At 39.1% G+C, this 25,111-nt stretch overlaps 1 protein-coding gene across 1 annotated transcript in view; it reads left to right on the top strand.

The window, feature by feature from the left end:
* The first annotated feature begins 6,493 nt into the window (after positions 1–6,493).
* PDGFC (platelet derived growth factor C) overlaps positions 6,494–25,111 on the top strand; it is a 133,916-nt gene continuing 115,298 nt past the window's right edge. Inside the window, exon 1 of the mRNA XM_074147884.1 lies at positions 6,494–6,611. Within this exon, the coding sequence (XP_074003985.1) occupies positions 6,494–6,611 (118 nt within the window). The remainder of the gene's footprint in view (positions 6,612–25,111) is intronic.

Raw genomic sequence — 25,111 nt, 5'->3', positions numbered from 1 at the left:
CCATCCCATAAATACCTTCAGCTGAGCTTCATTTCTCTGAAGAGCAGTTTCAAAGCCATCAGAATATTCATATACTAATAGCTTAGAAATATTTCAGTATGAAAATGAAAAAAATATCTTGTAATGCTATAAGTGTTTTTCTACCAGCGTTCAAAATAATCCGTTTATATCTATGTGTTTTGAATAATACAGTTTACACCGAATTTTAGTGAATCTGGATACAACTATCCAACTTTATATGATACATACTGTTTTTTGGAATAGCAGTGGTTAGTAATGCTTGGAAATACGAACCAAAATTTCTATTCTGATTGCAAACCTGTATTTTGCACTGCTCAGAGAAAGGGAGACAGGCAGGAAAACCAAATTTAAAAGTTATTCAGGATTTAATGGTTATTTAGAGCTGACATAGAACTGTCTTATGCCATCTTCAGTTGTGATCTTGACAGGATTTCATGCATGCTGATAGAATCTAAGACAGTATTGATCAATAGTTGCTGCGATCCAATTAAAAAGCATCCAGAAAGCTTATCTGGCTTCTGACACAAGCAAAGTCATTGCACACATAGTCATAAATAAGCAAACTTTCAAGTGTACCTGAGCAAGCCTGTCATCTGGGCACAGTCCTTCATGCACCTACTCAAGTATGTTCTTAAGAGCATATGGTGTTCGAATACAGAGGGGCATCTGAACTAGGGTGCAAGATCATAGGAGTGTTCTACTCTGAAAGCATACAGGAGAAGAAAGTGAATGCCTTGAGACATTCACATACACATCCACATACCAGAACACTCGTGCGCACCCGGTGGGAAAACACCAGCTTCAAGAGTGGTTACTGCTGCCCTCTCAGGCCTCAGTGTAGTCCACACTTAAGTTCAGCAAACTTGTTACAAGGTCTAAGTGACTTAGCTACATTCTACTTTTTACATGTTGACTTTGGAAGCACATCAAGACCCAAATGAGCTACCAGGTGCCAGAAGTGGGCAGCATTCTTTCAAACAGTTTGGGAGACCCCTAGTGGGCCTCCTTCCTTGTCTCCTATTGTAGCTCCCACAGCCTACCTAAAGCAATGTTGCATTGGCACGTAGCTTGGACTATGTACATGTATGTAGTTGATAAAATAATTTGAATTATTAAATGTGACTGATCTAAAGCAATACTTAGAAGTCAAAATCACACAAAAGTACAATAAGGACTTTAGTTCTCAAATGTTTGAGTCAATTTGAAAAATTATTGTTTAAGCTATGCAATGCTATGCACCTTATCTTCAGGTGTATTTATAAGTCCCAAGTCTCATTTTAGGATTTGCGAAATAGAAATGGGACTTCATTTAGAATTGTGACCTAGAGTTAGAGTTGACCCATTTAGAGTTGTGTTGTCTGTGTCTGAGCAGTCCACACTGTATAAGCACCAACACACTTGAAGCCTCTTTGGACTTCACTCCTCTTCTTCATTATGTTTTTTGAATGTAGCCTAGAAACAAGACCACAAATCTTCAACTTCTTTACAAATTCAGTAGGAAAGGACAACACTGCTGAAATACTAAAATTTAGCATACCTCATTTACAGGAGTACTTTCTAATGCAGAAATAATTTTCCATGCAATTCCATATGCAGCCTTTTCACCTCACATTAGTCAGATTACAAGAGTCATGTTTATTTGTACAAATGTCTCTTTTTCTGTTGCTCAGTGATCATGAGAGCAGAATGTCATATTGCTGCTTTTCTAAAAGACAATTCGTGTTTCTACAGCAATTTCTGTTTTCATATTTATCACTCACCCAGAAATCATTTTGTACAAACATAAGATTTAATAACTGTTTGAGACTTCTTTGCACAATTAAAAATAACTCCATGATGTGAACATAAACATTTAAACCTCAATCCCATTATACCAGCAACCAATTCATATGTAACTACACTGAAATCAAGATAACCTTGCACAAAAGCAGACATTTGCTTATGTGTCTGTATGAGCAGATATTTATTAGTTTTAAATTACATGCTAAGCTTTGCAAAATACTTTGTTTTCTTTAATATGATCTCACAAGGATTATACAGGTACAGTCAGAATACACAGGAATATACAAGTGCATCTGTATTAACACCCTCCCACTTCATATTAGGAAGTGAAACAAGCCATAGTGAAACAAGAGAACCAATCTTCTCTGCCTAACAGCGGGTCCTAATCTTGCAAAGTTATGCAGATGCCTCACTCTAACTCTTGTGAGACATGAATTATTTGATAGAAGTAACTGCGTTTGTGGAGCTACACATTTCCCGACACATTTCCCTTTGGCTGTATATCATGTCTAAAAATGGGTTTATATTTCAGCCATTTCCTATTTTCCCCCAAAATATCATATTCCTCACCCTATTTCTCCCCAGGAGAGAAATGCTTATCTTGTAGCATACCTTATGAGAGGGCAAGAAAGTCTTTCTGAAGACAGCACATAGGAAAAGGAAATAGTATGTTTCCTTGCAGAATCTGCTTGGGATATCTAGAGCCTCCTGAAGTCAGTCGAGATTTCCTGTTATCAACTCAAATCATAAAGGGCAGTCTGTGAGCACCTCTACATCTCGCCAATTCCAGCCCATTTCCACAAGTAGCAGTTACTTGGGAATCTTTGCTGTTGCAAAGTGGTGAAGGGACAAGGGGTGGAGCGTGTGCAAACTGTCCACCTCTGTTGGTGCTCTGATGATGTTATTTTGACTTTGATGAGGGGAATTCTTTACGTTAATGTAAGTGAAGTTTGTGAAGATTGTGTATTTTAATGATAACTCTTTAAGTTAATAAGAATCACAGAGAAAGCCTTTTCATTTCAAGGATATTTATTCAATACAGGAATACAAAGGCTATACACCACCACAGTAAGTCTCTGGAGTCCTAACAGGCCAAATTTCCACTGCCTTCCCTAGTGGGTAGGTCTCACTAACATTATTTCTGGAACTGGTGCAAAATGAATTCCTGTGGGATAATCCAGATAATTCAAATTTTATTCAAGTACAAGAAAAACTGCCTCAAAAAGTTCAAAATGAGGATTATGAAAAAAAACAGTCATAAAATAATCTGAAAACGTGTCAAATCAGTGAGGCTATTCTGCAGAGCAAAGTCTGCATCTCAAACTATTTGAAGATGGCAATTAATGGAGAAATGTCTGTTGCGATACTTAAATTAAAAAATACTTCATACACAGTTTTATAGACTATATTACAAAACCCGTGGGAAAAAAACTGTATTTGATACACTATCAAAAAGACTACATAGTGTAAACTAAGTAGTTATGAGATACGGGTGACTGATACAAAAGACAAAGACTAAAGTGCAATTCACAGCATGGAGAGAAGTTAGGAATACAAAGTTTTGTGTAGTTTAAAATATTTATTATGGATGTAGAAAAGAATTTGAACATTGTGGTAGCAAAATACAGATGAGTCTTAACAATGTCTAAAGGAATCTGTACCAAGCACTGGAGTCACCAGAATTGTAGATGCACCGACACTGCTGTCCCAAGTGAAATTCAGTATTGGCAATACAAAGTGTGCTGGCAAGAATGATCTAAACTACACATACATTAGCTTGTTGCAATTGTCTAACCATTCAGAGTATTTTTTTAATGTCAATACTTCTGTGGATCACTGCATGAGTAGATCCAACAAAAAGATAAAGGTATGCATAAGAAATACTATATATAATAAAAAGTTTTATCTTCACTGTATATGTTAAGATTAGGCCTTCACTTGGAATGTCACGTTCTGGTTGTCCCACCCCAAATAAAACATAACAAAAATAGATGTGACTCTGAAAAGCTTAGAGATATAGAGATTTTCAGATGAAAAAAGAAGTAAAATTGCCTAGCTGGGAAAGCATACCATAGGGCTATAACACAGAAATGATCAGGGTAGAGGAGTTAAATAATTTTTATTTACTTATTTTCACAATTCAAACACATACATATACCTGATGAAACTGGAGAGCAATAACATGACAAATAAACTGAGATAGCTGGTGATAAATGCTTAGCATGAATTTCAGAGAAGATTGGACATTTTTAAGAATAAGGATTACCACACACAATATTTTGGATGGGATTAACACCAAAAGCATTTTTGGAAAGAAGTGGAGCCTTAATGATCAAAAATGTACCCTGATCTTTAATTACAGGAGGTTTAGAATGAAAGCTTCCTCCCCAGGCAGTGTTATTCCATATTCATCCACTATGCGGGTTCTTGCATTTTCCTTTGAAAAGTCAGAGCCAGGATGCCAGATGAAACACTGGTCTGATGCAGCCTAAATTTTGAAAGCTATGGGAGACGTTGGAAGCTTTACTTTTCATGTATACAGTGTAAGACATTAGGTCCATGTTTTCCGGAGGGAACGTGTCATCAGTTCCCCAAAACAGAAAGAAACCCACAAAATCCTCAGGCAATGAAGGTTAAGTTACAGCACAACAATTCATTTATTTGATTAAAAAAACCCACTACTTGTAATCATCAAGGTAGAAGACCTAGAAAGCAGTACATGTTATTTTTATTTCCTTTTTTAAAATAAAAACAGTGAAAACTGCAAAATAATAATTAAGAATGGCAACAATAATAAAAGCAACTACATAGTCTGCTTTGTGCAGTACATTTCTTTCTTCACAGTCTCTAAGGGAAAGGTTGCTATTTACGGTATGCTCCAAGTCTGCCTTTCAGAAGTCAGCCCAGCTTGGCTGGACAGCTTTCAGTTGCTACTAGAAATATGTCACTTATTAGGAACAGAGGGGATGTTTATCACTGTCTCAAGGGTTACTTTGGCTGAGGCGAAGAAACAGCTTAGTTATACAGTGGAATGAGCTGGGTCAAAGGATAGGAAATTTATATAGCGTGTGCTAAAGGCTCCTGTCATGCAGACTCAGTTTCTCTCTGGTGTATCTTGCACAGACAGTGCTATGGCTATACAGGTCTTCCCATCCGTCCCCCAAACCACCTCAGAGCCACGGGGGCTGAAATCACTGTTAAAAAAACTCTCCCAAAACTTCTCAGTCAAGAGAAAAAAATTGTCCTTCCTACTGCTTCTTTTGCCCTTCTGGTATCTAGTTAGTGTTCAGACTTGTTACCCAGACCCAGCACAGAGCCACCCCCTTCCAAGCAAACTAGAAATGCCAGCTCTAGCAGAGAAGCTTGAACACCGCATCATCTTAATGAGCAGTAAGTAAAATCAGTCCTTTTAGTCCTCATCAGCATTAATGGGGGGAGAGGGGGGAACATTCCTTGCCATAAATTCAGTTCTGATTTCTGGGGAAACCGCAAGAAGAATCATAGAATGGTTTGGGTTGGCAGGGACCTTAAAGATGATCTAGTTCCAATGCCCCTGCCACGGCAGGGACACCTCCCACTAGACCAGGTAGAAATCTAACCCTGTCGGCTTCACAGGTAGCACCTCACCGCGTACCACACAGCATTTCAGCAAGAGAGAGATTAACTGCAAAAAGTCAATCCACTTTCCATCTGTTTGTGAGAATGCTAGAGGTCTCACTTCAGGGTAGCCGAAACAGCAAGTTCCGTCAAGAATAAAAATAACCGGCATCCAGAGCCTTTTTAAAACCCCCTATCCCTGTTGGAGTTCCAAGGGCATGCTTTGGATGAAGTGTTTGAGTAAGCATCAAATTTTCAAGCAAATGACCATAATGGGGGGGGTGGGGGGGTGGAGAGAAGGGGGAGCCCCCTTCGTGAGGCAGCCTAAGGCTGGGGCGGCGGGACGAGGGTCGCCTTTGCCCCCGGCGGGGAGGTTCCCTCCCCGCCGGGGGCAAAGGCGACCCTCGTCCCGCCGCCCCAGCACCTGTTGCGCCGCCATTTGGCCGTGAGAGACGGGGGGCGGGGGGGGGCAGCGGCGGAGGCGGCCCCGCTCGCCTCCTCCTTCTTCCCCCCATCCCACAACTTCCCGGGGCGTCAACGGCCGCGCCAGGTGCCGCCCTCGCCGTCGAGGAGGAGAGACGGCGGGGCGGGGGAGCCGGGCAGGACGCCGGGCAGGAGCCGAGGGAAGGTTATTTCTTGCGGGAGCCTCCTCGCCCGCCCCTTGCCCGCCCACCCTCGCCGGTTGCCGGCTGACAGGTGCGCGCTCCTCCGCCACAGCAGCGGCCCCGCTGGCCCCCGCCTCTCCCGGCCCCGGATTGTTTAGTCCTTGGGAAGCTGGTCTGGGTCCAGATTTTGAGATTTTGCTTTGATCCTCTTTTTTTTTTTTTTTTTTTTTAAAAAAAAAAAAAAAAGAGAGAGAAAAAAAAAAGCCAAAGAAAAACAAAACCTGGAGACACACAGAAAAGGGCTGTAGGAAAAAGTTTTGGATGGGATTATGTGGAAACTACCCTGCAATTCTCCGCTGCCAGAGCAGGCTCAGTGCTGCCTTCTCCCCAGCGGCGCAGCCCGCGCCGGGCGCTGCTGAGAGACGCCCGGGCCTCGGTGCCGCGCCGCCCCCGCCTGCCCCGCCGCAGCCCCTCGCCCCGCCGGCCCAATGCTCCTCCTCGGGCTGCTCCTGCTGACATCTGCCCTGGCCGGCCGGAGGCAGGGGGCCGCCGCCGAGTCCGACCTCAGCAGCAAGTTCGCCTTCTCCGGCGCCAAGGAGCAGAACGGTAAGGAGGAGCGGCGGCTCCCGCCGCCGCCACCGCGCAGCCCGGGGCGGGGGCGGGCGACCGGCCGGCGCGGAGGGGAGCGGAGCGGAGGTCGCCAGCCCGCGGGGCTGCCCGGCGCGGCGGAGGGGAGCGCGGCCGCGGGGGGTGGTGGCGGCGGAGGTGGGGAAAGCTCCGTGGCCGGGGCGGGATGAGCGGGGCGCGGGAGCTGGGTGTTTGCCCGCCGCCGTCAGGGGAGCGCTGCGGGTAAAAGGGCAGCGGCTGGGCGGCTCGGAGGCTCCCTCCTCTGCGGGCGGAGGGGCAAAATGTTCCCCCCTACTCCAGAAAAAGCAAGCAACGACTCGCGCACCTTTGTACCCTCAGTGCTTAGCTTTCGCGGGGCGGGGGGGGGAGGGTTGTGTCTGTCCGTGAATGAGTGGTATTTTGTCCAGGCTGGAAACGAGCTAATCCTGCATAGGAAATGAAAATTACTTTCAACTTTCAAGTGTACCTGAAATGTTTAGAAAACTCTCAAATGCAAGTTCCCTTGGGCTGGGGCTCCGCAGAGCTGGAGAAAGACTTCTTTCATACAGCAAGGGCAGCTTCGGGGTGTGTAATTTGCTTAGCCTCTGAACTCCATATGATTTACATTATTCAGATTTTTAAGCGCCTTTCCTCTTGATCTGCTATTATGAAGTCACTTTAAAGAATATTTAACAAACTGAAACACTATATACCGCATGAAACCACACTTCGTGTAGCCTCCCTAAACTCAAGGCTGTTAGCATACCTTTGTGGAAACCCTGGTGCTTAATGTACGGGGGGGTGGGGGGGCGGGGTGTGTGTGTGTTTGAGTTGAAAAATTTAGTACTTTTCCTGTCAGCTAGAACAAGCTTTCTCCCTGGGCACAAACCAACACAAAAGGCTAAGCTGGGATCTCTCAAAACTCTCTGAACTGTAATGAAATAAAGCAGAAACGCAGATTCAAGGCTAATTCAATTCTCTCAACTTTGAACTTGGGACTCCCCAGATAAAAGTATTCTACATCATACCTTTTAATAGAAAGTAAAGTTTCAGAGACCTCTGCAAGTGCTCTGTGTATGAGTAGAATGCGCAGTCCACTAGCTCCCTACTAGCAGGGGGAGATTAATACTGCTGTGGCCTGCTAATGTGATGATGTATGGCACCTGCAGACTGCCGGAGCTGCTGATCAAAGAGCAGCACGGGGATCAATCTCTAATCAGAGCAACTGTGAAGGGCCAGAGGAAAGTGATCAAAAGACTCAAAGACCCAGCTATTCTGACAGGAAACCAATCAGACTTTGTGCACGGTACAGGAAATTATCTGCTCTGTGTGAGAAAAGAAATCACTCACTTTCTACCCCTTCTCAGCTTATCCAGCATTTAGAGGCTCTAGGGCACCAGTTTGTGACAAAATGGACTTGGCACTAATATACTAAAGTCTCGTGCTGTTGTGCCGCCTTCTTTTAAATTTGCACGGTGTGCATATGAAGCATATCAACACACAGAGAATTACCATTGCTTTGCTCTAACTTTGGCAGGACTGGAAAGAAACCTGCTACGCTGTCACTCTGCCCTGAGAGGTTTGTTACAGGATAACGCAGCTGGGCCCCGAAGGGCCACCAGGGCCCAACAATGGGAGTGCAACACGAAAGTGTGAACAGTAGATCATACAGCATAGAAGCAAAACTGATGTAAATAGGTATATGTGACAACACAAACTAGATTCTATTCACATATATCAGAAATGCAGCTGCCTTAGGTCAGGCTTCAACTGGTTTGCAATGCAATTTGGCATGCTCTACGATACCGTCACTACATCTTAGAGAAAAGGCAAAGCCAGGAGAATTAATGTTTTTTTTTTTTAAGGTGCCCTGAAACTGTGTTCTGTGGTAGTTTATACTTACCACAGTCCCGGTTCTTCTTGTAGCTTACTTAATGTTTGCTTTCTAGTGGTTCCATTGCAAAACTTATTTAAAAAATTAGCACAAGTTTAGGTACAACTAAGTACCAACCCCTGACTTTTCTTAACTGATTTTAATTATTTGGGGGATCAGTAACACTGGTCAAACCAGTTCTTACTTGATTTAATTAGAGTGATTTTTACACACTGCTGCAATCTGAAGATTGTATGGCTTTTAGCTAGAGGCAGGTTAAAACTCCCTGGAGTATGAGAATGAGATATTGCTGTTCGCATGCCAAATAATCTTTGGTCAGGAGAGAGGGAGATTTTTCACTAGAGCAGTCTACAAATAAAAATTCTGTCCTCTACTTGTGAAACTGCTAAATGGCCAAGAAGTTTTGCAGTAGAGTGGATTACAGTGTTACTCAGCTGCACACGTGGGTGCTGTAGCTATTGCTTCAAGGTGATACTGAAGTTGTCTATGACCAGTTATGAAATCAGTGGGACTACTTGTGTTACAAAGGGTAAGCATGTGCTTCAGGATTTATTTTTTCATAATTGGTTTTTATTTATTTATTAGCTAAATTATTTTTAACTTCAGAATTATAGTTTGACTGTATTTACTAAATGCAGACATAAGGACTTCTCTTGTTTCTGCTGCATAGTGAGTGCCATTTTAGGTGGCGATTTCCTAGTGTAAATATTTCTTTGTAATTGTAAATCAGATATTCTTAGAACACATTATTTTGCTGCTACCTCCTAGGAATTTCAGTGTGATGGTTGTTGTGGGGCCAGCATAGCTCCGTTTGAAACCACTTAAAACTACCTCCTTGTTTGTATTGGCCCTCTGTTATAGTCAGATTTTCTTTAAGAACAGGTTTTATTTGTAAACTTTGCTTGACAGTAAGGGGTTTTATGTGATTTCCTTGAAAAAATCATATTTATCTTTAATGTTTTTATTTGTAATTCAACTGAGTAAATATTCATCTGGAGGATCAAAGAGGTTTATGCAGTCATTTTCTGGAAACTGAAAGAGTAGTCAATGGTGCGTGTAGTGATGGCTCCCACTTATCTGGATGGATTTCATTTCCACAATTCTTTGTCATGTTGAAAAACAGATTATGCTTTGATGGGTTTTTCATACTTAGGTGGCTTTATCACTTCTCTGATGACTGTCTGATATATTTGTTACCTTTTTTCCATATTGAAGTAAAGAGACAGGAAAAATTGATCACTCAGTTTCTTTTGAGGAACAAAACTCAATCTCTTGCATGTTGAATTTGATTACTTGGATGGTTTATTCATGTCTTCTTTCTGTTGTAGCTTTTGTTACTTTTCCATCTACTTTTGAATGCTATTTTTATGTAGTATCTTCATCCTGTTTCTGTAACTTCAGCAACGTCTGAGGGAGCTATTGATGGATTGAGTAATGTGAATGACTTAATTCTAATGACTTTGGTGGTCTAAGTGCACCTGCTTATGTGATATTATTAGTTTAATCTAGATTAGATTACAACATTAGATGGCAGGAGAATCTAAATTCTGTTTTCTTGGCTGTCTTAGGACAAGAAGTGTAAATGTTTAAAGCTATTTTGCTAAGCTATCAGCTGTTACGATTTCTATGAGACATATGAGGATGTCTTTATAGAAAATTTTTAAAAAAACTATTTTCAGGTGCTATAAGCAATGAAGTACGTACCTTATGTGGCATGTACATTTAAAATGTGGTAATGAATGACTTCAGAAGACCAAGAAACTGAAGTCATCTAGCAACTCACCAGGACCAACTAGTTAGAAATATTAATTTTCCTGCAGTCATATTCAAGTGTGAATGAAGAGCAGTAAATAGAGTTGCTGAAGTAAATCTTATAAAACCAAAGCACTTATTTGATTTCTGTCAATCCTGCAGCACAGGTAATGTACTAGTGATGATCTCTCTTTTGGTAGATCTTAATTTCTTTTAAGTTGTTGGGTTGGGTTTTTTTGTTTGTGGTTTTTTTTTTTTTCTTCCCCCGCATGATTAGAAACTCTTAATAATAAGTTTCACAATTGATCACTTCGTAATGTATTTCTTAAAACTTCTGAAATGGGCAAGATTTATGTCACTTTAAAAAAAACCCAAAACAAAACAGGAGGCCTTCAGCTAGAGTTTGAGCCTTGTGTATCTCAGGCCATCCTTGGGAAAAGGTGGTGGATGCAGCTGGAGCTGAGCAAGTAAGCTGAAGTGCCAGAGGGAGCTTCTCTCGTCACCTCAGCATGTGCGTGGCCTCACACACCTCCTCACAACCACCTAGAGGATTCCCGGGTTTGTGTATCTCCGAAGGGAGCTTCCAGCTAATTTGGGGACAGGGACAGCATCACAACATAGGGTTTCTGAGTAAGTTCATTTAACTGGGGGTGAACACCTGAAAGAAGGTGTGGATGTCCAAGTGATGCAGTGCATCAAATCCTTGCAGATGGGAATATCAGTGCTTTTGCTTGAGTGCAGTCATTTGACTACAAAGCTATCTGTTATAAACCAACATACTTCAGAGCAGTGGGAATCGATGGCACCTCTGCTGACTGTTGTTGAATCGATGAGTGCCAGTACGGTCTGCTGACTACTGCTGGGTAGCAGAATTTTTCTTCATTTTGAGAAGACAAGGAAGTATAAAATATGAGCACGTGTCATCTAAAGGGAAACTTGATAGTAATACAATTTTTCTCAAGTTTAATCTATTTCTGTTTAGTCCAAGACTTGTTTTGAAACGTTTTAAAGTCCTTTTCCTGAAGAGTGAAGAATAGCACCATGGCCTCTTCTGAATTTAGGCAAAAGGTTGTGACAAACTAGAGAAGTTCTTCGACGCTACAATAAATGACAGTGGAAGAAAGTCTTAAAAATGGGGTTTGCCTTTGCAGTTGATTTCTGGTGTATTGTCTGCTATTCAGCGAGTGCTGCTTGGAATTCCTCCTTAGTCCTGCTGCTTCTCTGTTTCTTCTGTTAGGTAAAAGTAAGGGGTTTAAAAGCACAGACAGTTTGCTACCTGTCCCAAACGTGTAGGCACTCTAGCCTTCCCATATCTTTTTAAAAATATCCTGAATGGAATTTAAGGGAGAAACAGGTAAAATCTTATTTTTGCAGTCACTAGTTCTTATTAGGTTTGCAGACCAGACTTAAAAGCTGTATGTTATGTTGACTGGGGGTTTTTAGTTTGTTTTTCAGTTAGATACAGAGTTTTATAATGGAGAAGAAACAGGGCATACCTGAGACACTGACAGCTACACTACCAAAGGGCTTATGTTAAACTTTGTCTTAGCATAAACGTAATGTCTTTTATATCTTATAACTTTATCCAAACCCTTTGAATCTAATTATTACATAGTCAACATGTAATAGCAAAGTACTGGTTTGCATCCTACAGCAGTGGTTGTGTATTACAGCAGAGTGGTTTGGGGGTTTTTTGTTGCTGTTGGGTAGTTTCTACTTCTGGTTTTTGATATGTCTGGCAGTTCTCAGTTACTGGAAAGGGGATGCACTGTGCAAGCCCACTTCCCTTAGTGGAAGTGAGCCTCTTCGATTACTTTATAGATAACTCTTGGCTTTACCAGAGAGCCGTGCCTTTGCTTTTTAGTTACAAAGTGGGTGCCGTGGAAAATACACTTCCCAGAGAGTAAGTGTCTTAGGAATTGGCCTGTATGTAAGTAGTCTTTCAGTAGAAACCTGTGGAACCTAGAAAAAGTTACACAACAGAAAATGAATAGAGCTAACTTAGAAATGTGGTTATTTTAGTAGCACTTAGGTATCTCTATGAGTGCTTAGTTTTTTCGGAGTTTCTGAGAAATTAATTGTACGTTAAAATTTACTCATTCCTGTCATTCCCTTTTGAGGAAAACTTTTTCAGTTTGTGTCTGAATGTGAAATGCTTTTTTTCCAAGTATGTGAGTGACAATTCATAATGTGCTACTGTGAAGCTAAAATATGAGTTTGCATTTTCTAGAGGCTTCGTTAAATTGTAAGATGTTATTTTAAGGTGGCAATAACAGGAAAACTTATTCATGCCTACAGGCTTAGACATCTTAGCCTTAGGGTTCTGATCTTCTGATCTTCTCTTCTTGACATCCTTCTACTGAGATTTTATAAACATATACCCAGTGTTACATTGGGTTATTTGTATTTACTTTCATGACTCTACAGCACGCCAAGCAGTTTTCTTTTATGTGAAGCTACCCCATCTTACAACGCATGTGTACAATAACACTTCTACATGTTTTCATAACCTAATCAGTTTCTACAGAAGTTGGTCTGCCGGGTGAGACAAGGCAGGACTCTAGACACTTATGGAGAAAGTCTTATGTGCAGAGAGTATGAGAACCATTAGAAAATTAAAGTAAATGAGAGGAGAAAGCCCAATTAATTCCTTGATCTCCTGTAGGCCTTCTGCATTAGGGTTAGCAAGGCCTGTCATTCTTCAGAGTTCAATTAGTTCTGTTTCAAGTACTCCATCTTTGTTAAGCATGCCCACAATTTTGGACTTCGACATTCACCTTGCATAGGCATGACCGAACGTTTGCACTGGACTCGTAGGCTGCTTGGCTTCTTGTCGCTGTGGGTTCCTCTGAAGTCCTGTGAGTGTGTGTCACCTCTCGTGTCAATGCGCTTTTACCTTCGCTGACTGGACCATCAGGTAAGCCGGCTGCAACTCGAGTGAAAATAACTCATCAGTTGTTTAGTTCAGTCTCTCTGAGCTGCTGGATTATTATTTGCCTGTGTGGATGTTCTAATTCAAGACTCCGCAGTGAAGATGCTCACAGTGCTAGTTGCTGCCTTTTTTTTTTTTTTTTTTTTTTTTCTTACTGCTGTTTTCATATGCAGGTGTTTGGGGCTGGGGAAAGAGAATATGAATTAACCTCCCATGGACTGCAGTTCAACACAATCCAGGCAGAAAAAGCATTTCCACATGAAATAAGAAAATGTTCAAAGGTTGTTTACCATGTAGTGGCATAATTTTATGGTAGTGAGAATGGGATAGTTGCAAGGGAGTAACCAGTAAGACCTTATCAGTGTTTTTTTTTTTAGTGGCAACGTGCCTTTTTTGTGAATTAATCCTCATAAATTATTCATTTATCTTGTGCTTTATGGTAAATTAATTCAAGGTATCATTATAAACACAGATGTTTTAAGTAGATTCTTCTAGGGCGAAGAGCAACACTATTACTCTACTCCCTGAAAGGCCTAAACACTGAAATTTCTCCTTCGGTTTGTTAAAACTGATTATTAACTCTATTAAAATAGTACGTAGGCATGGAAGTGCAAGGTATGCACTGTTTCTGAATAAGCCAGGTGAAGGACCAGCCGGTGACAGGGAGGCAGATGCTTTCATCTAGTCACACACCTTGCCGGCACTGTGGTTGGAGGTAGAAATCCTTGGTTTTAATTTTTTAATACTCTGTTTTGTAGATGAACAGTGGTGTTAGTTGGGGAGTTATCTTTTTACGTTCCCTATGATACTACAGTTCTCCTGAAGGAAAGCAAGGGAGGCCTTCCAAGCTTTCAGCAAATGCCTGGCATAGCTGGTGATAACTTTGAGTGCTGGATTTAAACTCCCTTATTGCCCTTATGTGGCTTTTCTTGAAATATTAAATCTGTCTCAGAAAAAACAAAGAATGTCTTGGGAAAAGGAAACAATACTGCTTGTGCTTCCTGTATGTTTAATTCCTTTTTTGCATTGCTTTTGGTGTCATATTCTTATTATCAATTGGCAATAAATAATGTAAGAAGATGGGGAGGTGGGAGGTTAGATGTTGCAGTTAATTAGGGAATTGGTCTTGTAATCTGATAAATGAGCTTCAAACTAGGTTCAGGCAGTTAAAGGTAAAGGATTGGTGCCCTTTTTGTAGTTTTGATATTCTACGTCTTTAAATCATTACTCAGTTTGGCACCTATCAGCAAAGTTGTAATTTTCCGTGAAGGAAAAGTCCAGGTGTAAAATACAAGGGAATGTTATATTTGAAGAGTAACTTACACTGGGAAAATGATCTTGGTGACACTTTTGCCACGCCTTCCATGTCAATCCCTAGCTGTTAATCGCTCTATGCCACTTTTAAAGCATCATTTGTTTACAAGCACATGAAGTGGGAAAATTACCTTGCCAAAAGAGATTTGTAAAGTAGTGGATAATATTGCTTATTTTAATTATTTTTAGCTATAGTCTGTTCCAGAAAATTCAGTTGTCCAGTCTTTCATTAAACTGATATTTGGGGAGCTTCATTGGATGATCCATTGCATGGTAGCAACTAGTTTTTTATTTTTTAATTTTTTTTTCCCTTGCTCTACCTCACTGTGTAACCATCTGACTGCCTTCCCACTTGCTCAAAACAATCAGAGGCACAAGTCCTAGGAGTTCCAGGTTCCTCCTCTGATTGACAGGAAACCAGCACTCATTCTATACAATAGTTAAACATTAAAAAAGACATATGGTGCAGGAAATTCTTTTGCTGCGTGTGAAGGTATGGCATTTCCAAACTGAAAGTGTTGTTCTGACTATTTAACCGGTAGTGGTGAGTTATATGAGGCCACTTCCATCTGCAGAGAGTCTGTTTCACTTGCTTGTGGTTCTGGGGCTCATTCAAATGCTCTAAAACAAAGTAAAAGGAATGGATGTAATAACTTCTTTATGGAAAAGTCATAAAAAGCTACAGGGCCATGTAAACAAATTGGGTCATTTACAAGATGTTTAAGTGATGGATATTCAGTCCAAATTCAAAGGTGTGGATTAGGTTTTACAGTCATCTTGACTGAATTTTGCCCTCAACAAGACTTTCTTTTTCTGCCAGGAATGCCTTTGACACTTAAGATGACAAATTCTCAGAAACAGTGTTTTCAAACATATCAGTGCATTCAGAGCAAAGCCGAGAAACAGAACAATTCCATAGTATAATTTGATCTTTCTCTAGGTGAATGAGGGGCCTTTGGTAGTCTGTATGGTTAGGCTGTAAGCCGTAGTGGAACTTTGTAGCATTCCCGGGGCAAATAAACTAAAAAGAGTTTCCCTTCTGGATTCAAACATGCCTGAACTAATTACAAAGCAACCGTTTTGGCTCTCCGCACCGTTCCTATAAATAGGTTTGCACAGAACAGCAGTGACTGTGATCCAAGTCAAACTGCGCTAGTCACAGAAACTTCTGTCAGACCAAATTGAAGCACTGAATATTATATCTATGGTGCGTCAACTCACTAGACCCTTGTGACTCATTTCATCTTTTGTTGGAGAGTACCGAAAGAGTGGAATATAAAATGGGACAGCTAATACTTTTGCATGTTAAAATACATTCTGCAGGGTTATTTATATGCTTCACTGTAAATGTATGGGCAATTTTCTCAAGTTTGGGGAAGGGGCACTGATGTTAGCGACTGTGGGGTGCTTGTCTTTCTATGAGATGTGGTTGCTCAGCTCTGCTATTACCAGTGTAATTTCAACTACCTTTCATAACTTCATGCACTATGATCTGCAGATCACTTCAGAATGAAAATAACTTTACTCAGTGCAGGTTTGGAGTTAGTTGTAATTAACTGTACATGGGTGAAGCTACCCATTTGTATATACAGTGCTAAATAATGAGCTGTTGACTCATGTTTTAGATGTTTGAAACTGTGCCTGTGAAAGTAACAGTTGCTACTTGGGAATCGTATATGCGTGATTATACAGTATTTACAAAAGTCCTTCAGAAAGCGATTCAAACTAATGTTGCATTGCACAGCGTCGATTGTAAAAGGTTTGCATTTATATTATTAGCAATTTGTGGTTTAAAAAATACAGTTTTGGGAAGTGGTCTATCTTAATATCTCAAGGCTTCAGTGTCTTACTACTTAGTGTGTCTGTTGTTACACAGGGAGACCCATACCTGCAAACATTTCAGTTGCTTGTGTAACTATAGTGGACCTGAAAGTGAATTAAAGCCTCATAACTGAGAGCTAACAAGTAATGGCTCCAAAACAAACACAATTTCTAGACAAGGAGACAAAACTCTTGTATATGACTTTAATGTATATGGCTAAGGATTCTTGTTGGGCTTGCTTTCTATTCTTTGTGTCATTTAAAAATACCCAGCCCCTGGGAGCACTGCATATCTTTAGTCAGACTAGAGTCTAAAACTTGAAATACTCTAAAAATTTCTGCTAAGCAGTCACTGTATTTCTCATAGCACTTTTTCGTATAGGAGTTCACAAAGTACTTACCTTTAGTGCTAGTGCAGCCCTGTGGTTATTTTTTTCTGGAGATTGAATAAACAGTGTCATTACCACTAAATGTCTTTGCCAGTAATCTTTCAGTGATCCTTACCTACTCTCATGAGATCCTTTATAAAGATTGTCATAAGATGTTGATAACAGCCATCTTTTTGGTTTCTTCATTGGGGATCTTTATTTTGTATCTGTTCTCAGTACCTGCAAGAAGAAGTATGTGTGTGGGGAAGTGGGTGTCCTAGGCTGAGTCCAAACAGGGCTGGCAGAGAGTTTTTGAAGCTCACAAACACTGCAAGAGAGACTATTGAGATCATCTTCCATCTTGCCTAACACCCTAACAGTGCCACACCTGGGTAAAGTGAATGTACCAGTAAAGAGAGCTCCGTTACTTAAATATCTACCTGATTTGCAAAATTATCTTACCGCTTGTGGGGGAAAAGATGGTTTTGTATAGTTGTCAAGTAGAAATATAGACATGTTTCTAAAGCATGTGCTTGTTTTATCAGTGAGAATCTTACAAAACTCTGGCCTCATTAGTCAAGATGCACGTGGAGGTACTGCGCAGTGATAATATCTAATGAAACATTTGTGATATGTTTCCGTATTGTTATTGTTTTTAACGTAATTATCAAAATTTGGACCTGGTTAGTTCTTTGCATTAGGGAAAGAAACCCCATGATGTGCCTTTAGTATATCTAACACTGTTTGTTAGTTTTACAGGATCTGTAACTTCTCTTTGAGATGAAGTTTGGGAATTTATAACATTACCATTAAGAATTCTGTTTCAGGGCTAGATCAATGCCCTTGCATAAAGCTGATTTCTTTTGCTCATTATTGAAAAAAAACCCTAATCTTGTTCATGGTTCTGATTCATCTGAAACAGTTTAAAATATCTTGCCGTAGAATAGAGGCTTAGTTTTCTTATGGAAAACTTTTAACAGCACAACATTTACTTCTAGCAGCAGTTGCTTAATAGATGGCCTTTAATTACTCAAATTTATAGTTACATGCACTTGTATGTGGTTTATTTTGACACTTTTATGTACGTGGATGCTTAATGTATGTTTGTTCTAATTCTGTTTATTGAGGTATATTCTTGGGCTAGATTGAGTTGTTCAGATTTTTTTATTTTCAGAAAGGACTTGGCAAACTTTATGTTCATTGTTTGCATTTCAGATGAGAATATGTTCTGTGTAGTTTTCTAAAAAGCAAGTATCTCTTGTTTTGAGTTAACTTGGGAAGCACTAAAACTATTTTGACTGTGTTAAAAGCACATTAGCGGTGTGTTAAACAGGTCCCCATACATTCAATAAATGAAATAGTGTATAGTTTAAATAGTAATCTTGTATGTATATATGAAGATCAACTAATGCTAGGTAACATAACAAATAATATTTACATTTCACTTTCATTTTCTTGGGTTTGGGAAGAAAGGATTGTTCCCTGCTCTTCTACATGTCAGCTGTTCTTATGTTCATTTAATTCCAGGCAACAGGGGCTGTTGAACATGTGGATCATAGCCCAACATGGAGCTTGGATGTGGCCGATACACTCCACAGAGGGATAATGTCTCATCTGTGTGGCTGCAGCTGGTTCATGCCATCTGGCTTTGGAATGTGCATGTGCACCCAGATGTTGCTCCTGAATACAGAATAGAGTAGCTATTGATTTCTGCATCCTGTCACCCCAGGCTTTCTTCAGGATCTTAGAAGACAGTTCTGGAATATGAGGGGGGTGGTGGTTCTTTTTCTTTTTCTCTCTCTCTCTTTTTTTTTTTTTTTTTTTTTTTTTTTTAATCATTATCTCTACTACATTCCCTTGGCTGTCTTAGGACTGCAGGGACAGCTACAATGTAATGATGTTAGTTTTTAGTCACAAATAGTTATTTTTTCAGTTATATTTGCTACTTTCCGTCATCATTTTGTAGGATATTCATTGCTTTGAAGCTCGAAGTCTACCCTAAAAAGACATTTTGTAAAGTACTTAATATTTGTGGTAATAGATTGCATTTACTGAACTCCTACCCTTGCTTTAGTCAAATCCTTAATATAAAGGCAGTTCTAAACTTGCCTCTTGTTGTAATTCATGGTATTCTATGTACTAGTGACTTATTGCATTTACTGTTCCCTTAAGTATAAATACTTATAAATAGCATGTTACTAGCTGACTAGCTCTAATCCCTAAACTTCCCCACTGATGGTACTTTGGAGAGGTGTAAAACATGCAAAGTTATATTGAGGAGTTGTTCACTGAGGTACCTGAAAAGAGGGATTCCACTGAAGTTGGGAAGTGATTGGATCTAGTTTCTAGGAAAAAATTACATGATGCACATTTGCAAGACCAAGCAATTGTCATTAATTCAAAACTTGGAAAAAGGAAGCATCTAGCAAGATGACTTCTTCAGACTTTTGATTGTCCAGAAAATGTGAAATTAAGGTCAGCAATTGTATTCCTGTGTGCTATGGTGGTTGTGCCTGTCTAACTATAAAAATCATTTACTGCATGTGAATTGTTTTCTTATCTGAAAAAAAAAAAAGGAAATTCATAATGGTTGAAGTGTAATAAAGCTTATTTATGGATAGTATATTTGAAAGATAAAAGCTAATCATACTTTCATATTCTGAGTATTTTCTTTTATAGTTCTCTTTCAGTCAGTGCCTTTCCTAAGCTAAGGAATCCAAGCTGTATGTAGAACAACAGGACTTCTACCCCATTTACAGTGAAATATTGATGGACAGATATGGGAATCTGTGCTGTTGATAAGAATTCAAAAAAAATTTTATAATATCTGTAACCAAAAAAATGCTTCTGTCTTTATGCTAAGGGAGAAATGCTCTTTCCCACAGTTCACAGAATAGTTGAACAAAGTTGGATGTATTATAACATAGAGGTGTACATTGAGAGGTAAAGACAGAAGTGTTGAAAATCAGTGGAAATCAGTGTTGAAAGCCATCTATAGGGGAAAAAGGATGACATTAGCAGTAAAGCGCACTACAGAGAAACTTTCTGTGTATCTTTATTTCTTTCTGTAGTAGATGGCTGAATAAAAGTGCTCCAGCACAATAACTCTTCTTTGATGATTACCAAATCTGGTTAATTTTTTTTTTTTTTTTCATACTGTTGTGCATAAGCATCTTATTTTATAAGTATGCTAGATAGATATCACCTGATTTTTGCATCATGTAAAGGTATTGAAAAGGGAGGTTTTGGAATAATTTTCACTATAAAAATCAGGACGTGAAGCTGTAGACAGGAAAGACTGCAATCTTGTTTTCATGAACACTGCAATATACTGGCTTGGTTTGTCCTTTTACAGCATGACTGAGAGCTCTTTTTGAGGTGCAGTTCCTTAAAATATAGGATGTGTGTGGCGTTGGTGGTGGTTCAGACACGTAGGTCTTAATTGTCATTCAGCTGAACTTCTGGTAGGCAAGCTTCTAGTACATCATTAACTGTGTCCTGAGGCTGCTTATTACAAGCAATATTAAGCAATATTGGTAAGTCATTGGCTTTGTATTTATGTTGCTAACCCATAATGATCAACATGAGTGGAGGTTTGCTTTTTCAGAGAAAGACTGTGCCATTTTCTGTCTCACTTCACATTAATCAGAGTTCATACCCAGGGAGTGAAGAGAGAAACCAATACTTTCAGCTGTGATAGTTTTTCATGCTAAAACATTCTTCAATGTCATATAAGTATTTATGTGTCTGATGAAGCACAGATAAAAGAAGCAGATTCTTAGGCTTTTTATCAGTACTGGATTCTCAACATAAGCAATTTCTGGTTTTCTCTGTTTTCTCCTTGCACGCCAAAATCAAAATCTCAGACATGGCCTTTCAAATTGCTTCTCTTTTGTGTGGCTAGTAAGTGTGGTTTTAAGAGACAGCTTAGTACCAATAATGTTCATTACTTTAAATGGGACCAAATGATAATACTTTAAAAAAATCAAGACCAAAGTATTTAAAAAATCAAACTTAATGGCAATGGAAAAATCATATGTATGTCTCTGTGAAAATTCTCAATATACATTCTTTCCTGGTACATGCTTATGTTGCTACGAGGAACTTGATCCTTAAAGCAAGAGGAGAGAACGTAACAAACTGCGCAACATCACCTTGGTGCCAAGAGAGATTCAGTGCAACCGTATTTTGTTTTTGTTATTCCTGGCACTTTTGGAAAGAATGATTTCATAATGCCTGAAATGCTTCTGAGGAGAAACAAGATTGCCACCAAGACCTCTTTCTCTCTCTTTCTGTTTCTCTCTCCCTTAACTTTTAAGTATTCATATGGGTTGAGGAGCTCATCATACTGGTAAGCAGTATTATTTTTTTTCCTGTGTGTACTTAAAAGCACCGCAAATAGGAGGAACAAAATGTTATGCCCTCTTTCAAGAGTTTTGTTTACAGTTAAGACTGTGTATGTTTATAAACCATGGGGAGGCAGTCTTCATGGAAATAAATAGTAGCTATTTGTAGGGTGAAGAGGAGCTCATGAGAAGGTAAACCAAACTAATTACTTACTGAAAATTTTAACAGTATCTGTTTTGTCAAAGTGAGCATTGAGTGTCTATTTCATTGGTATCCTGACAGGCACAGTACACTGGAGTTTCTAGACACATAGACAGCCAGTTGGTCTAAGTCCCTGTATTATATCTTGAAAGTGGCTTTTTTTTGGAAGGAACAAGAGTATCTAATAGAAGGGTCTCTTTTTTTTTTTCTTTTTTTCTTCTTCTCTCTCTCTTTTTTTTTTTTTTTTTTTTTTTAATTTATGATCTCTCAAAAGAAGGGCAAATTTGACCCTGGCTTCATTTGTGATTGACAGCTGTGTCCTGGTTGTGATGTACCAAATGACTATAAAGTCAGTGGGTGGTTTGGTTAAAGAGGGAATAGTGGAAAACAAGTGCATTCCTGTGGTATGATGATGGGAGAAGGAAAATGAAGTAAAAGAAATGCAAGGGGAACCATTTTGAGGCTGCTGGAAAAACAGTGGCTTTAGCCTTAATGAATTCTGCGTTTTTGGGTTTTCGTGTGCATGTGAGGTTTGGGGTTTTTTTAAATAAACTGAGCCCTAAGGGAAAAGGGTGTGATCCAGACAGTGGTTACAGTATTGATTTTTGAGTAGAAAGGTCAGCAGCTTGCACCTGCCAAAAAGATTTCGGTCAGAAATGGTTGGATGTGGATTTATGGATGGATGGGGAAAGCAGGAGGAAGAGGACCTTTGGTAATTTCTCTGTCTGTGAACAGCCCTGGAGCCCCTGGAATCATCTTTTGCAGAAATAAAAGTTATAATGGTCAACATGAGGCTTTCAGCATCAGCTAGCATCTGATTTCTGTCACAGTTAGAGAAGGGCTAGAGGGAAGGATCTTGCATGTAGCTGGAGTGGTCTGTGATGCAGCTCCTGAAAACTGAACCAAAAAAAATCCAACCAAAACCAAATCAGCCTTTCTCTTCAAGATCCCTTGATTACAAAGAACACAACGTAAACTTAGCGGGATCATTTGCTCAAAGGACCAAGCTGCTACCTTTTGTAGCAAACACTAGAGAAATTCCGTAGGAAAACTTGTTAGAAAATAATTACAATGATCAGATCAAAACTAGAACATAGTCTAAAAAAAAAAAAAAAAAGGCTGACAATCAAACGTTTGCATATTTGGCAAATAATTTTTCTCCAGATCATTTCCACAAAAAGATGAAAGCTATTGATGGTTTTCACCTAGGTAATGTAAATAGGTACTTTCTCTGCAGCATAGGAAGAGATGCTACTGAGATACTGCCTTCTGCGGTTCCATAAATACTCTCCTGGAATGGAAGTGACAGAAGCAAGGCAAAAGTAATAATATTATACAAAATTTAAGAATGTCTTTAAGCAAATGAGATCCAACTCAAAGAATATGCTTTCATTCTCTGACAATTACGTTTGTGTTTTTTCTTTTAAGATGGGTGCCCTGGTCTTAAAATTCTTGCTGCTCTGTAATTTCCTTCCCTTCCAGAACTGAAGTCTTCTGTATGTAGTTCGACTTTCCTGAATTTTCTTTCTTTTGTAAAAAGAGTACACGATTAATTGGTTCTAGGCACCTTTTTTTATTACTACTTCAAATTTCTATTTACAAATACCAGTTCAAATACGCAATATTACATTCAAAGAGATTGCATCCAGAAAATAACTCTCTAAATAGCTTCAGATACCTCATCATCTTTCTTACAGTGAAAAAATGTTTCTATGTTGTTAATTTCTTAGGCTTAGTATGATGCTTTTTTCTTTGCATGGCTTTCTCATATACACATGAATTACTTAAAGATCTCCTTTAAAATTTTTAACATCTTAATCTAACTGGAGAGGGTTACTTAATGATGATAATGCCACCTCTAACAATGTTTTATAACTCTTCAAGCTGGAGCCATATCTCAGGCTTTAGACAGTGTTAACAACTTTCTTGAAGTCCCTGAAGAAACCTTCCAGGATCATGAAGCTAGAAGACCTTTTTATTGTTTCCTTGATGCACAAATATTGCCAGAGACTTCACTTAATGACAGTCTATCAGTGTAACACTTCAGTTATATTTCTTAATATCATGGCATCATTCAGGTAATAACAATGCATAAGCAATTGAAAGCACAAGGTCTAGCTATTTATCCTGTTTTGTAATTGGCCTGAAATTAGGTTTAACCTAATTACTACTACTTGAATAAGTTTCCAAAGAAATATAAAATGTTAGATGAAGGGGTTTGGAGACAGTGTGGTAGTCTTCCACCTTTATTGGTATTGAATATGATATGATGGCACTCCAGTTATCATTAGTGGGGTTTTTGCTGTTTGTTTTGTTCTATTTTTTCTTCTTTTACCCCTACTCATACTGGAGGTTTGAGATGGTGCTGCAGGACAAATTCAAATCAAATTTGAAAGACAAATTCAGGCTTTGGCCAAATTCAAATCAGAGAATTGCTCTTGGTCCCCAAAAATTACTTCCTAAACACTTAATTTTCTTGCTCTACAGTAATGCCTTTGGTTTAGAGCAGCCAAAAGAACTACTTTTTGAGTTGATTATCCCCAATTTTGATCTGTAAGAATATAGTTGTCATTCTATTGCCCAGTCTTACACAACTTTGGATATATATTAGTATTTTTTGGGATCTTTACATGAAAAATGTGACTAAATGTCTGTTTCATTTTTAAGTTGTGGAAACTATAGGAAGAGAAACTGTAGCAATTGTGGCACTGGGGTTTGAAATCTTTAAGAAGGAGAAGAGAAACAGAGCATAGTTATGGGCAGAACAATTACAAAGCTCACTCAGACTGACTCCTGTTTACCGAGAAAATTTCATTAAGAATTGCCAAATTACCTTTTAAATCTGGAAATTTTTAAAGATGTAAAACTTTACATCTTTAAGGGTTAATTAGCTTATTAAATATTAGGCTGATGAGAATTCAACTCAAAAAGAAGTGCTTTGTATTTGAGATGAAACAATTTTATTAAAGGTAGGCAAGAAGAAGTAATTAAAGATATGGAATAATATGTGCATTTTGAATATCATCAATGGTAATGAGGCCAAAAGGAAGAGATAAGGTTAAGTGTAATGCTGTGATCTACAATACTGTAGATTAAAAGAAAGCCCTAGTAATGTAGCCTGAGTGCCAAGACAACTCCCTGAGAAATATCTAGAAGGTAAGAGCAGCCATTCCAGGCCAAATGAAAGGTCTAGTTAGCTCAAGGTGGTGTATCTGACAGTATCCATTAAGGAACATAACAATGATTCCCTGATCTATTCTTTTGCCTTCTAACATTTCAGTAGTCAGAATTTTTTTTAAAAATGCAGACAGAATTTTGCGGTTTGGTACCCAATATCTTGTAAACTTTTGCTATCTACAGCTTCTACTGGTAAGAAAATTCAGCCATGTAACAAATAAATATCTTCTTTTGGTTGCTTCACATGTACTTTTGGATCATTTTATTCAATATCATCTAGTTCTTTGGTTTTGCCTATGATTTTTAGATTTGACCTGCTATTGTGGAGCCTCACCCGAGACCTTCTCCAGGCTTTGGATCTTCCAGGTTGTTCTCCTTTATAGTGTGTGTGTATGTCTATAATAAATATGTACAATTGTATGTGTGTGGGTATAGGAGATACGAATAAAAATGCATATTAAGTATGTATCTGCTGGTATTCCAAGTATCAAAAAGTATTGGCAAGCAGTATTAGAGGTATGAGTACACCATGGGTTTATACAGTGATAATGTTTTCTCTGTGCTTTTGCTGCAGGTTCTTAATATTCAAGTTTTCCTCTTAGCAGTGTAATCCTGTCCCAGTAGGACAGACAGCAGCTCTGCACATGGGAAAGACACTGAGAAATTGCTTTGTGTTCTCATATTTGGGAGTTAT

This window comes from Numenius arquata, chromosome 5, assembly GCF_964106895.1.
Source record: "Numenius arquata chromosome 5, bNumArq3.hap1.1, whole genome shotgun sequence".
Taxonomy (NCBI): domain Eukaryota; kingdom Metazoa; phylum Chordata; class Aves; order Charadriiformes; family Scolopacidae; genus Numenius; species Numenius arquata.
Note: the sequence above shows the minus strand (reverse complement) of the source record. Positions and strands in the feature narration are given on the sequence as shown.